Consider the following 15319-nt stretch of genomic DNA (forward strand, 5'->3'; position numbering starts at 1 on the left):
ATTTCAACCCCCCTAAAAAGTCTATTCTCCTTTCAATCATCACCTGCAACTCCATATTAATATTAACAGCGTTATAAATAAATGCTAGTTTACATAGCAGGTTTCATCTGTAGTTCTCAAAGCTATATACGGTACTCCATTTTACAAACAGAGAAATGGTGGTATAGATGTTAAGTAACTTGACCAAGGTCACAAAGCAAGACTGTAACAAAGCCAGGAACAGAACCACCACCGAGCTTCCATACCGATGCCCTACCCAGTACACCATATTATTTTTCTTTCATTATGGGGCAACTAATAAGTATGATAAACTTGTAAGAGTGAAACTTATATTTATTGCTTTCAATCATTCCAAATGAGAAATTCCGATAATTTACCTCCATCAATGTTAAAGTGTCTTTTGGGGCACCAGCAAATTTTAACAACTTCAAGAATAGTGGCTTCGGTTTAAACTGAAAGAAAAAAAAAGCAAATAACATATTTCATTTTTACAGTGCATGTCCTTCCCAAAGAGTCCAAAGCACCATAGATTACTTGAGTATTACACCCACAAAAACTATGTTATTTACATTGAAAAGTCAAGCACCTCAAAGTTAGGATATGGTAGATTTTTGGTTCCCCCTGCAACCATAATTTTGTCATTCACTCAATGCATTTACCATTCACATGAAATGAAACAGGGGCCCTGTGAAAATCTGTGTGTCGTCACATAATTTAAGACTGTGCCAAAATACATATGCACGTGGAGGCTAAAGTAAGGTTGCACAGGCAACGACAGTCTTTGCAACCTAAATAAGATTTGTTTACATGCTTAGATAATTTCCTAGGTTTTTCTTTTTAAGAAAAAAGATAAACCAATCTTATTACACGCAACTATAACGATCCTCCCTCACCCAAATCATACATCAATACTTGGGTGTGAACCCTGAACTTTCAGACTGCTCCCCTTTGAACTACAAGACTTACCACATTACCTGGTAAGTAGAAGGCTGTTATCCCAAGGGGGGACCCAGCCTACCTCTCTTGTACCACCAGGCGGTGTGGCAGCTCTTACCCCACATGGAGCCCTCAAAGTGAATCAGCTGGCTCATTAGAACTATTTGCAGGGTTTGGGCATAAGCCCATCTCTCTCTCCCCACTTCTTCTTGTGCAACAGCTCTAACAGTTCTTCAGCATTCCCAATATAGAGTGCAATGAACAGGTGAGAGAAGGGAAATGGCTTTTTTCAAAAAGGCATCTCTCAGCAAAACCTGAACTGAATGTCATGGGACAAACCGGGCAGCTCTTCAGCCCAAGGACTTTCCTCCTGCCGTATTTCAAAGATTTCATGCAACCCATGAAGCAGCTAGAGCTTCTAAAAACAAAGGGCCACAATAATTTTTTATATGGAAAGTGTTAGGCAACCTAATTACTGGCTCAGCCCAGTAATACAAACATATCACTGAAATACAACAGATGGATATATAACAGAAAGGAACAAACTCCATCAAATCAAGTGTCAGAGTATAATTAGGGAGCCCAAAAAGAATTTGAAGAGCAACTAGTATAACACAAAAACTAACAGCAAATTTTTTAAAGCACATCAGAAGCAGGAAGTCTGCCAAAGAATCAGTGGGGCACTAGAGATCGAGGTGCTAAAGAAGCACTCAATGAAAACAAAGCCACAGCATCAGTCCTCCCTGCAGAGAATACGGGGGAGATTCCCATACATCAGCCATTCTTTGTAGGTAACAAATCTGAGGAAGCAGATTGAGGTGTCAGTAAAGATGGTTTTGGAACAAACTGATAAATTTAAGCGTAGTAAGTCACCAGGACCAGACTGGTATTCACCCAAGAGTTCTAAAGGAATTCAAACATGAAACTGCATGGTAATGACTGTGGTATACAACCTATTGTTTAAATTAGCCTCTGCATTAGATGTCTGGCAAGTAGCTAACATAATACCGATTTTAAAAAAAAAGGCCTCAAAGCAATACTGGAAATTACAGGCTGGTAAGTCTAATATCACAATCAGGCAAACTGGCTGAAACTGTGTGTCTGACAATTGTGTTCTTTACCATAGGTCAATGGTAGTCAATTATTTTTTATCAAGGTCCAAATATCTTGGTCATGATGTAGGCAAAGTTCAGACTCCAGAGAAAATAATAAAATACAGTGCAGTAACAATAATTACAAGTAAATAAGATTTTGGGGTCCAACTGAAAGCATCTGGCAGTCTGGATTTGGCCCCTGATTCGCCTATTGACTACCTCTGCTATATAGGAACACGATATGTTAAGGAATAGTCAATGGCTTTTGTAAAGGGAAATCATGCAGAATCCAATCTAGTCAAATTATTTTAAGGTGTCAACAAATATGAGGACAAGGGTGATCCCGTAGATATACCTGGACTTTCAGAAGGTCTTTAACAAGGTCTCTCACCAAAAGGTTCTTAAGCAAACTAAGCAGTCCTGGAATAAGATGGAAGGTCCTCTACTAGATCAGTATTAAAATACAGTAAACAAAAGGTAGAAATAAGAGGCCAGTTTTCAAATTGGAAAGAAGTAAATTGCTGGGTCCCTCAAGGATCTGTACTGGGACCAGTGCTGTTCAATATATTCATAAATGATCCAGAGAACGGGGTAAACAGCGAGAGGCAAAGTTTGTAGACAATATAAAAATACCCAAGATTGTTAAGTCCAAAGCTGACTGAAGAGTTACGAATGGATCTCACAAAACTCAGTGACTGGGCAACAAAATGGCTGATTAAATCAAACCATAGAATTGTAGGACTGGAAATGACCCTGGGATATCTTCTAGTTCGGTCCCCTGCACTCATGCAGGACTATTTATTACCCAGACCATTCCTGACAGGTGTTTGCCTAACCTGCTCTTAAAAATCCCCAATGATGGAGATTGCACAACCTCCCTAGGCAATTTATTCCAGTGCTTTACCACCCTGACAGGAAGTTTTTCCTAATGTCCAACCTAAACCACGCTTGCCACAACTTAAGCCCATTGCTTCTTGTTCTATTCTCAGAGGTTAGGAGAATAATTTTTCTCCCTCCTTCTTGTAACAACTTTTTATGTATTTGAAAATTGTTATGTCCCCTTCTCAGTCTCCATATTAAACAAACCCATGTTTTTCAATTTTTCCTCATGGGTTATGTTTTTTAGACCTTTAATCATTTTTCCTGCTCTTCTCTGGAGGACCTTCTCCAATTTGTCTACATCTTTCCTGCAACGTGGTCCCCAGAACTGGACACAATACTCCAGCTGAGGCTAATCAGGGCAGAGTAGAGCAGAAGAATTACTTCTTGTGTCTTGCTTACAACACTCCTGGCTAATACAGCCCAGAATGTTTGATCCTTTTTTGCCACAGTGTTACACTATTGGCTCATATGTAGCTTGTGATAAATGTAATGTTGGTATGTGCGAAGTAGTGCACACTGGGAAAAGTAATTCCAGCCATACATACAAAATGGAGTCTAAATTAGTTGTTATCACTCAAGAAAGATCTTGGAGCCACTGCAGATAGTTGTCCGAAAATAGCCACTCAATGTGCAGCAGCAATCAAAAAACAAATGGTGTGTTAGGAACCATCAGGAAAGGGGTAAATAATAAGGCACTAAATATCATAATGCCTCTACATAAATCCATGGTAAGCCCACACCTTGAATACTGCATGCAGGTGTGGTTGTCCCCTCTCAAAAAAGATATATTAGAATTAAAATAAATGTAGAGAAGGCAAAAACGATTAGGGGATATAAACCAGTTTGCGTATGAGGAGAGATGAAATACACTGAGACTGTTCATCTTAGAAAAGAGATGAATCATAGAATCACAGAATATCAGGGTTGGAAGGGACCTTAGGAGGTCATCAAGTCCAACCCCCTGCTCAAATGACCTCAAGGAAATATGACAGAGAATTATAAAATCATGAATGGTGTGGAGAAAGTCAATAAGGAAGTATCAGAGGGGTAGCCGTGTTAGTCTGGATCTGTAAAAGCAGCAAAGAATCCTGTGGCACCTTATAGACTAACAGACGTTTTGGAGCATGAGCTTTTGTGGGTGAATACCCACTTCTTCAGATGCATGTGGTGGAAATATCCAGGGGCAGGTATATATACGCTAGCAAGCAAGCTAGAGATAACGAGATCAGTTCAATCAGGGAGGATGAGGCCCTGTTCTAGTAGTTGACGTGTGAAAACCAAGAGAGGAGAAACTGGTTCTGTAGTTGGTAAGCCATTCACAGTCTTTGTTCAATCCTGAGCTGATGGTGTCAAATTTGCAGATGAACTGAAGCTCAGCAGTTTCTCTTTGAAGTCTGGTCCTGAAGTTTTTTTGCTGCAGGATGGCCACCTTAAGGTCTGCTATAGTGTGGCCAGGGAGGATGAAGTGCTCTCCTACAGGTTTTTGTATATTGCCATTCCTAATGTCTGATTTGTGTCTATTTATCCTTTTCCGTAGAGACTGTCCAGTTTGGCCGATGTACATAGCAGAGGGGCATTGCTGGCATATGATGGCATATATTACATTGGTGGATGTGCAGGTGAATGAACCAGTGATGGTGTGGCTGATCTGGTTAGGTCCTGTAATGGTGTCGCTGGTGTAGATATGTGGGCAGAGTTGGCATCGAGGTTTGTTGCATGGATTGGTTCCTGAGCTAGAGTTATTATGGTGCGGTGTGCAGTTACTGGTGAGAATATGTTTCAGGTTGGCAGGTTGTCTGTGGGCAAAGACTGGCCTGCCACCCAAGGCCTGTGAAAGTGTGGGATCATTGTCCAGGATGGGTTGTAGATCCTTGATGATGCGTTGGAGGGGTTTTAGCTGGGGGCTGTATGTGATGGCCAGTGGAGTCCTGTTGGTTTCTTTCTTGGGTTTGTCTTGCAGTAGGAGGCTTCTGGGTACATGTCTGGCTCTGTTGATCTGTTTCCTTATTTCCTCGTGCGGGTATTGTAGTTTTGAGAATGCTTGGTGGAGATTTTGTAGGTGTTGGTCTCTGTCTGAGGGGTTAGAGCAGATGCGGTTGTACCTCAGTGCTTGGCTGTAGACAATGGATCGTGTGATGTGTCCGGGATGGAAGCTGGAGGCATGAAGGTAGGCATAGTGGTCGGTAGGTTTTCGATATAGGGTGGTGTTAATGTGACCATCACTTATTTGCACCGTGGTGTCAAGAAAGTGGACCTCCCGTGTAGATTGGTCCAGGCTGAGGTTGATGGTGGGATGGAAGCTGTTGAAATCATGGTGGAATTTTTCAAGAGTCTCCTTCCGATGGGTCCAGATGATGAAGATGTCATCAATGTAGCGTAGGTAGAGAAGGGGCATGAGTGGACAAGAGCTGAGGAAGCGTTATTCCAGGTCGGCCATATTTTCATAGGCCTTGGGTGGCAGGCCAGTCCTTGCCCACAGACAACCTGCCAACCTGAAACATATTCTCACCAGTAACTGCACACCGCACCATAACAACTCTAGCTCAGGAACCAATCCATGCAACAAACCTCGATGCCAACTCTGCCCACATATCTACACCAGCGACACCATCACAGGACCTAACCAGATCAGCCACATCATCACTGGTTCATTCACCTGCATATCCACCAATGTAATATATGCCATCATATGCCAGCAATGCCCCTCTGCTATGTACATCGGCCAAACTGAACAGTCTCTACGGAAAAGGATAAATAGACACAAATCAGACATTAGGAATGGCAATATACAAAAACCTGTAGGAAAGCACTTCAACCTCCCTGGCCACACTATAGCAGACCTTAAGGTGGCCATCCTGCAGCAAAAAAACTTCAGGACCAGACTTCAAAGAGAAACTGCTGAGCTTCAGTTCATCTGCAAATTTGACACCATCAGCTCAGGATTGAACAAAGACTGTGAATGGCTTGCCAACTACAGAACCAGTTTCTCCTCTCTTGGTTTTCACACGTCAACTACTAGAACAGGGCCTCATCCTCCCTGATTGAACTGATCTCGTTATCTCTAGCTTGCTTGCTAGCATATATATACCTGCCCCTGGATATTTCCACCACATACAGCTGAAGAAGTGGGTATTCACCCACGAAAGCTCATGCTCCAAAACGTCTGTTAGTCTATAAGGTGCCACAGGATACTTTGCTGCTAATAAGGAAGTATGTGAAGGGGTAAATAATAACATAAAACTATGGATCACCCAATAAAATTAGTAGGCAGAAGGTTTAAAACAAACACAAGGATGTACTTCTTCACCCAATACACGCTCAACCTGTGGAACTTGGTGCCAGAGGATGTTAAGATGGCCCAATGTATAAGTGGGTTCAAAAAAGTTCATTAATGGCTATTAGCCAAGACGGTCAGGGACGCAACCCCATGCTGTAGGTGTCCCTAAGCTTTGACTGTCAGAAGCTGGGACTGGACAACAGGATGGTTGGATCACTCAGTAAATTGTCCTGTATCCTTCATTCCCCCTGAAGCATCTGGCACCAGCCATTGTCGGAAGACAAGATTCTAGGCTAGGTGGACCAGTGGTCTGACTTAGTATGGCCATTCATACGTTTTTACAACAGATTCATGAAGGGAATGAACATCTCACTGAAATAGAGAGAATATACCATAAGTAGAAAGAACCTCAGGCTAATCTACAACGGCAGCACTTTAACATGGCTTGTGTACTCACAGCAGAGCACTGGAAAAGAGCTCTCCCAGCCAGGGCTGACTCTAGGTTTTTTGCTGCCCCAAGCAAAAAAAAAAATTGGCTCCCCTCACGAATTTTTTTTTTGCTTTTGCACTTTGAAGTTTTGTTTTGACTGTTTAAAAATAAAAAAAATGAAAACAGAGAATCTGTAGTTAGTGAAACAAAACCATTTCCTACTAGTGTAATTTTAATATTTAATTTTAACAAAACCCTCCCGCCTGCTCCAACTCTTACCTTGCTGCGTATCTGGCTCGAGGCGGATTCAGCTCCCGTCACTACCGCTCCCAGCGCCAGGGGTTGAGGCTGCTGCTGGATCCCAGCCCCGCTCGTCCTTGGTCTTTGCCTTGGCCCTGGCACGAGCTGGGCTCAGCATGGGCTGCCACTCAGCTCCCCTCTCCCCTCCCCTGGCAGGAGGTGGTGCAGAGAGAAAGAGGAGGAGGAGGCAGCGGAGGAAGCGGGGACAAGCCAAGGAGGAGCAGCCCGCCTGGGTGTCATGTCCCGCCATCCTCTGCAGCCGGAGCAGGGACGCGCTATAGGATCCCACCTGGGGGGGTGGCCGCTGCCTGCGGGAGAGCGGAGGGGACAAGCCGAGGAGGAGCGGGCCGTCCTCTGCAGCCGGGGAAGGGCCGCACTACCACTCTTCCGCGTCAGCAGCCACCACCCCCAAGGTGGAGCTGGTAGTGTGGTTCTGCCCCGACTGCAGAAGACGGGCTGCTTCTCAGCTTGTTCACGCCGCTCTCCCATGGTCAGTGACCACCCCTACTCCCCAGGCGGGAGCCAGTAACGCGGTCCTGTCCAGCTGCAGAGGATAAGCTGCTCCTCAGCTTGCAAATCAATTATGGGGGCTCTTTCCATAAAAAAAAGTTGCAATACTACAGAATACTGTATTCTCATGGGGGCTTCTGTGGGGCCCAGGAAAATTGCCCCACTTGTCCCCCCCCAGCGGTCCTGGGAAGAATAAACATTTAAAAACCTTCTGCATCTCAGCACAAACCCAAATTTGACAAAATTGCTTTTCAAGTCACCTTTACAAGGTATCACGGTTCTCAGCATCAGCTAGTGCTAAAAGGTACTAAAGCTCATTAAAAAGGTTGGACAAAAATTTTCCGTCAAAACTTTTTTTGGATCGAAAACTAGTAGTTTTTAAAAAGCAGAAAAAAATCACAGACAACATCTGCTTTCTTTCAAAATTTGTTGTGGTTTTTCTAATTGAAAAAGCTCAAACAAGTCTGCCAAAACATGAACATGATTTGGGGTTTCAGAAGAGTGTGGCCAAATATTTGCTCCTTGCTGTGTTTGATTGTTTAAAGAAACAATTAAAAAAAACTCTGCTTAAAAAAAATCCAAAACTTTTGAATTTTAATGGAGTTAGACTTGAAATTAGACCAAGGTTTCCAGCCATTAGAGGAGTGAATTTCTGGAACAGCCTTCCAAAGGGAGTAGTGGGGGCAAAAGACATATCTGGCTTCAAGACTAAGTTTGATAAGTTTATGAAAGGGATGGTATGATGGGATAGCCTAATTTTGGCAATTCATTTGGCAACTGATCTTTGATTATCAGCAGGTAAGTATGCCCAGTGGTCTGTGATGGGATGTTAGATGGGGTGGGATCTGAGTTACTACAGAGAATTCTTTCCTGGGTGCTGGCTGGTGAGTCTTGCCCACATGCTCAGAGTTTAACTGATCGCCATATTTGGGGTCAGGAAGGAATTTTTCTCGAGGGCAGATTGGCAGAGGCCCTGGAGGTTTCTCGCCTTCCTCTGCAGCATGGGGCACAGGTCACTTGCTGGAGGATTCTCTGCAGCTTGAGGTCTTCAAATCACAATTTGAGGACTTCAATAACTCAGACATAGGTTAGGGGTTTGTTACAGGAGTGGGTGGGTGAGATTCTGTGGCCTGCATTGTGCAGGAGGTCAGACTAGATGATCATAATGGTCCCTTCTGACCTTAAAGTCTATGATATGGGTTGCCTCCTTGATCTTCTATGGCAAAAGCACGCACAACAGACAAAGACTTTCCTCCCTCCCAGATTTGAAAGTATCTTGTCTCCCTATTGGTCCTGCTGGTCAGGTGTCAGCTACGTTATGTGATCTTCTGAACCCTTTACAGGCAAAAGAGGAATTAACCCTTACCTGTATGTTTATGACACACTCTAAAAGCTTATCAGATGTCACTGCTCAATCTGACGGGGGCCCTAGTAAGCCAAAGTTATTCCAGCCCTTCTGGAAGGGTTGCGTTTTTGGTCAGAAGGACTTGTCTGCTTGCTGAATCAAAAGAAGGCCCTGAGTCATTTTAGATGCAGACTTTTTATGCCAAAAATCCTTTCTTAGTCAGCTGGTCTCTGGAAAACCTAGTTTGAATCAGTTTATGCAAGCATCCCCAGGGATGGTACCTCTCTGGAGGTCTTTACAATCTGAGTGATTCACCTTACATCACCACCCACTGCTTTTAGTTCCTGAAGGAGCTGTGGTATCATTCCCCCTCACTCTCCTCCATTGCTCCAAGTTGAATACAGTCCCTGGCCAACAGTGATACATAAACCATTCGTAAGCTTAATACAGTATGTATCCCCAGAGATACTGCACAAGGCTGCAAAATATGTCATAACAACCTAGTACGACATTAGTCTCTTTTTGTAGCTGCATCATATTGACACATTCACTTTGTGATTCACTATAATCCCCAGATCCTTTCCAGCGGTACTACTGCCTAGCTAGTTATTCCCTATTTTGTAGTTATGCATTTGATTTTTCATTCCTAAGTGTGGTACTTTGCACTTGTTTTTATTGAATTTCATCTGCTGATTTCAGACTAATCCTACAATTTATCAAGGGCATTTCAAATTCTAATCCTGTCCTCCAAAGTGCTTTCAACCCCTCCCAGACTGGTGTCATCTGCAAATTGCCTAACTGAACTTTCGACTCCATTATCCAATTGATTTATGAAAACATTGAATAGTGCTGGACCGCTGTGAGACCCGCTGGACACACTTCCCCACTTTGAAAGTGTATCATTGATAACCATTCCTTGATTACTGTCCTCCAACCAGTGTTTCACCCATTATTTCACCTACCTGCACATGACTGAGCTGTAGAAGGCAGGCCAAACACATACTTGGCTAAAATAATGTAGAAATGTCTTGTGGTTAATCTGCAGGGCAGAAATTCACTATTTTTCTGCTTTGCCCAAGGAGTGACTCAGTTGTAGCTCAGAAGGAGGAATGTGCTCATGCCATCCAGCAAAAGTAACAGTTTCAGCCAGATATCTAGGCACTGGAACAGAGGCTGGGTGAGAAGCTGAGGGTTAAGGTAAGCAAGCCATATTTAGCAGGTGTCCCCTATGAGACTGAACTCAGGCCAGTGGGCCATTCAGGCAAGGCATAAGGAGCATACAAAAGCCTGTGTGGTTACAACTAAAGCTGGGTGAGTTTTTTGTTCAATCAAAACAACATTGAAGAAAAAATGTGCAGAAAAATGTTGTTTCATTTAACTTCTGTTTTCCACTTAAAGTTTTAAAAATGGTTTTCACTGAGCTTTTCCTCTCTTGGCCTTTCCTTTTCCTCGCCCCTTTTTCCCTCTCAGGACGGGGAGAGAAAAAGGTGAAGAGGGAGAAAAAGGAGGTGGAATAAAGGGGTAACACCACATTGTAAACCTTGGAGGCTTTTTTGGTTCTTGTTTCACCAAGCAGGAAAACAAAAACAAACAAACAAATAAAAACCCTGCTAAACATTTCAAATGAAATGAGATTTTTAGAATCCTTGACCCATCCTGCTCCTTGTCCCCTGACAACCACCTCCCCAAGACCCCCCCATCCAACCCCCCTTGCCTGTTCCCTGACCGTCTCCCCAGAACCTCTGCCCCCTGACTGTCCCCGGGACTCCCTGTTCCTTAGCCAACCCCCTGGCCCCAGCCACTTACCCCCGGCTCATGATGGGCGTCGAGAAGCTGCCCTGAACAGCGCTACAACCACATGGCTCCGAGCAGGCCTGAGCTCTTCCCTACTCAGAGCCGCGTGGTAAGGGGAGGAGCCACTCGGCCCGGAGCTCGCAGCCACACCCCCTTACCACGCAGCTCTGAGCAGGGCAGATCTCAGCCCCCCCAGGAGCCAAATGGCTGCAGCGCTGTTCAGGACACGCTGTGGCGCTGGGGGAATGGCGGGAGCAAGTCTCAGCCACTCTCGTGGGGGCCCCTGCGGGCCCAGGGCAAATTGCCCCACTTGCCCCCCGCCGGTGGCCCTGGTGCGAACAAGCCGAGGAGGAGTGGCCCGTCCTCTGCAGCCAAGCAGGGCTGTGCTACCGGGTCCCGCCACTCTTCCATGGTCAGGGGCCATCCCTCTCTCCCAAATAGAGCCGACAGCATGGCCCTGCCCCAGATGTAGATGACCAACCACTCCTACTCGGCTTGTTCGCGGTGCTCTCCCACGGTCAGTGGCCACCTCCCCACTCTCCTAAGCAGGAGCCGGTAGCGCAGCCCTGCCCCAGCTGCAGAGGATGGGTCACTCCTCGGCTCGCAGCGGCAGGGACAAGCCAAGGAGGAGCTGCCTGTCCTCTGCAGCTGGAGAAGGGCCGCGCTACCAGCTCCCGCCTGAGGAGTCAGGGGTGGCCCCTGCCTGCAAGAGAGCGGCGGGGACACGCTCCCCACTTAGCAGGCTCCCTGCCCCGCTGTACCCGGTGGCAGAACAGGCTGGTTACCACCCTCCAGGCCGTCAGGATCCAGCCAGGACGCTGCTTCAGGGATGAGCTGGGGCCCCAGCCTTATGCCTCCCCCTATATTTTGCTGCCCTGGGCACCTGCTTGTTTAGCTAGTGCCTAGAGCCGCCCCTGCTCCCAGCACTCTAAAAACCCACCTCCACGCGGAATGTAGCTCTCAGCGCTGGTGCACTGTCTGCACTGGTGCTTTACAGGCCAAAACTTTCTGTGCTCGAGGGAGTGTTTTTTCACACCAGAGTGAGAGAGTTGCAGCACTGTAAATTGCCAGTGTATTATTTAAGCCCTTAATTATTTAAGATCTGATCCTGCAACTGGATAGGTGTGGGAGGAAGCTTGTGGCCACAAGGAGCCCTGCAGATGTCAATGGGACTCTATATAAAAACAAGGGTCTTCCCAGGCATTGCAGATCTGATTGCAGAAAAAGGCCTTACAATTACTCCCTTGATTTCCATGACAAAATCCCTGAATTTTAAGGTAGTTTGATTTTAAATAAATCACTGTATTTTTCCATCCTAAGCTGCATGGTATTTTTTGCATGAACATCTAGCTTTTTTCATGTTTTCCTACCTTTCTGGCCTTTTAAACGATTCGTAACTACTTAACTTTTCTAACCAAGTAAATTCACTTGGAATAGCATGCCATAACTTTTAAAATAACTTCAGTCACATCTGATGTGAAAGAAACCATAGGACAGCGACAACCTTTGCTGCAGATCTGGTACAGCACTCAGACAGACGAGTGACACACTTTATGGATCAACACACCCCTGGGCTTTTCAATATAAGGTTTATGTCTCTTACCCTGTCCTGCTTTTAAGCTCTAATGCAGCACAAGGTGGCATTGTGACATACTGAAAACCTACAGTTGAATTAAAACAACAAAGAGTCCTTGTGGCACAAGCAAAATTATATTAAGTGAATCCAATTTCCCCATAAGAATTAATGTAAATGGAGGGGTTCGATTCCAGGGAATTTTTTTTTCACGAGACAAAAGATTAAAACTTATACTGTGTGTGTGTGTGTGTGTGTGTGTGTGTGTGTGTGTGTGTGTGTGTGTGTGTGTGTGTGTGTGTGTGTGTGTAAACCAACAGTTTAATACTGGTACACAGTGATGATGATTGTGAAGCTTGGAGAGAGAGGGTGGGATATTCCCCTGGGAATGCCTTACTGCTAAATGATGAACTAACTGGCTGAGCCCTCCAGGGTTAACTTCTTGGTAATGCAGCCTGACACTCTACAAGGCAGAAGGAATGAAGGGAGGGGAGACCGCATAACAGAGAGACACACTGTGTGTGTGTGTGAGAGAGACAGAGATGTGCATTTCCCCTTTAAGTATGCTGACCCTTGTCTTAGGTACACTGCCTTGTTAATTAGATCAGCAAGCTGAGACCCATACAGCTGCTGCCAGGAAGCTCCCTCCGTCCTGAGCCCTGTCTTGTGCACCTCCCCCATGGAAGATGGGGTAAGCAGGTTTCAGGAGCAAGGGGACACCCAGACATTAGTGCCGCCTTCCTCCCCCCTCGGGCACCCCAGCAAGCAGGAGGCTCTGGGAGCAGCTCGGGGGAGATAGCTGACCTGTCGGCAAACGACGTTAGAAGGGAGCATGGCACAACTTTAAACGAGCAACAGAAGGAGGCTCAGGGGTCGCCTTGCAGTGAGGGGTCATTGCACAGACTAACAGGCCCCTGCCAGCACACAGCTCATGGAATCGCTTCCAGTCACTCCCTCGGGAACAATCCAAGCCCCATGTGCTGCTAGACCCTCCCAGGGCGCTAGCAGGAGCCTGGCCAGCCTGCCCCGGGCAGGGCTCTCTGCGGAGCGGATCGACTCACCTGTTCGGGGCTCCCGCCTGGCGTGACACTCAAACACCCGCTGAACCCCTGGAAATGCACCTGAAACCCAGTCTGGGGGGCTGGGTCCGCCTCCCCCACCCGCGAGAGCTGATCTGCGCGGTGAAGGGCCCCCACCCGGCTTCCACCCACCAGGGAACCGGCCCGGGCACTACTCACCAGCGGCGCCTGCCCGGGGGGGCAGGCGGCAGTGGCGCCGGGGCGCTCGGCCCCCGCCGGCACCTCGGGGTCGCACATGGCCTGGAACGGGGCCTCCGGGGCGCGCTGGGGGGCTGAGTTGAGGCCGGGCCACCATGCAGCAGCGGCGCGTCTGAGCTGGACCCAGCGGGAGCGCGCCCCCTAGCGAGCCGGCGCGCGCTGCACCCTGGGCTCTGCCAGCGGGGTGGGTCCTCTCGCCCCCCACTTCCCCTTCCCGGGGGGACCCCCTGCTCCGGTGGCTGCAGGACCAAGCCCCCCTGCCCGAGGGAACCCACTGCCCCGGTGGCTGCAGGACCAAGCCCCCTCCCCCCCTTCCCCAGGGGACCGCCTGCCCCGGCGGCCGCAGGACTGAGCCCCCTGCCCGAGGGGACCCTCTGCCCCGGCGGCTGCAGGACCGAGCCTCCCCTTCCCGAGGGGACCCCCTGCCCCGGCAGCTACAGGACCAAGCCCCCTTGCCCGAGGGGACCCCCTGCCCCAGCGGCTGCAGGACCGAGCCCCCTTGCCCGACGGGACCCCCTGCCCTGGTGACTGCAGGACCGAGCCCCCCTGCCCAAGTGGACCACTGCCCCAGCAGCTGCAGGACCGAGCCCCCTCCCCACCATCCAAGAGGACCCCCTACCCCGGTGACTGCAGGACCGAGCCCTGCTCTGCCCCACCTGAGGGGACCCTCTGCCCCAACAACTGCAGGACCGAGCCCTGTTCTGCCCCGGCCTTGCCCACCCCGGCAGCTGCATTTCTCCACTGACCCAGGGGTGGGGTCCCATCCCTCCGTATTTCCCGGACATGTCCGGCTTTTTCACCGTTCAGTAGCCGTGTGGTGACCAGATGCTAACTGTAACATATCGGGACCGCCGGGGGGGGGGCACTTTTTTAATTGTTACACTCGGGTCTCTGGTGGCATTTCAGCAGAGGGGTCTTCAGTCGCTGACGGTCTTTGGTGTCATTTCAGTGGAGGGTAATAAGTCTTGCTGCCAAAAGACAGAAGCACCCACTGCCAAAATGCCGCTGAAGTCAGCAACCGAGAGACTCCCCGGATGGATGAGTGTAACAAAAACAAACAAACAAAAACACCTGAAACAAAATATCAGGACAAATGGCATCCCTACCGTACTTCAGTCGGGATGCAGGACAAACCGCTCAAAATCAGGACAGTCCCGATTTTATCAGGCTATCTGGTCACCCTAGGGATTAATTGGTAATAAGGTAGAAAGGTCCAGGGGTCAGGGACAGGGAGTGGTTGGATGGGGCGTGGGAATCCCAGGGGTCTGTATGGGAGCAGGGGTATGGAGAAGAGTTGGGGCAGTCAGGACAAGGAACAGAGAGGCTTAGGTAGGGGGTGGGGTCCTGGCCCAGGACTCCTGGGGGCAGGGCCGGCTTTAGGAGGTGCATGGCCCAATTCGAACAGTTTCGATGGGAACCCGGCAGGGATGACTAAAAAAAATGAGAGCTATAGTTGTGGGGGGAGGGATAGCTCAGTGGTTTGAGCATTGGCCTGCTAAACCTAGGGTTGTGAGTTCAATCCTTGAGGGGTTCATTTAGGGAACTGGGGTGTAAAAATCTGACAGGGGATTAATCCTGCTTTGAGCAGGGGGTTGGATTAGATGACCTCCTGAGGTCCCTTCAAACCTTGATATTCTATGATTCTGGACCTGTATTCTACCACTCACACACCCCCAGCCATCCCCCCTTTCAGCTTTCTGTCTGCCCTGAGGTTACCACAGTTGCAAGTTTGTGACTGTTAACAGCTTGTCATGTTCTGTTCTGCGATTAATACTCAGTGAAATGTTTTGAGGAAAAAATTGAACAGGTAATGGCCTATAAAGGGAATACCACCTATCTAGAAGGAATGAATACAGCAGACAGACTCAACTGCGTCAATTTGCTGCAAACTTTCCACTGGA

General features: G+C 47.8%; 1 protein-coding gene across 1 annotated transcript in view; it reads right to left on the reverse strand.

The window, feature by feature from the left end:
• LOC115642546 (E3 ubiquitin-protein ligase Mdm2-like) overlaps positions 1-13457 on the reverse strand; it is a 30177-nt gene extending 16720 nt beyond the window's left edge. The window contains 2 exon segments of the mRNA XM_030546170.1: positions 378-452; positions 13203-13457. Coding sequence (XP_030402030.1) covers positions 378-452; positions 13203-13457 — 330 coding nt within the window.
• Between the last annotated feature and the right edge of the window lie 1862 nt (positions 13458-15319).

The sequence above is a fragment of the Gopherus evgoodei genome, unplaced genomic scaffold (assembly GCF_007399415.2).
Source record: "Gopherus evgoodei ecotype Sinaloan lineage unplaced genomic scaffold, rGopEvg1_v1.p scaffold_41_arrow_ctg1, whole genome shotgun sequence".
NCBI classification, from domain to species: domain Eukaryota; kingdom Metazoa; phylum Chordata; order Testudines; family Testudinidae; genus Gopherus; species Gopherus evgoodei.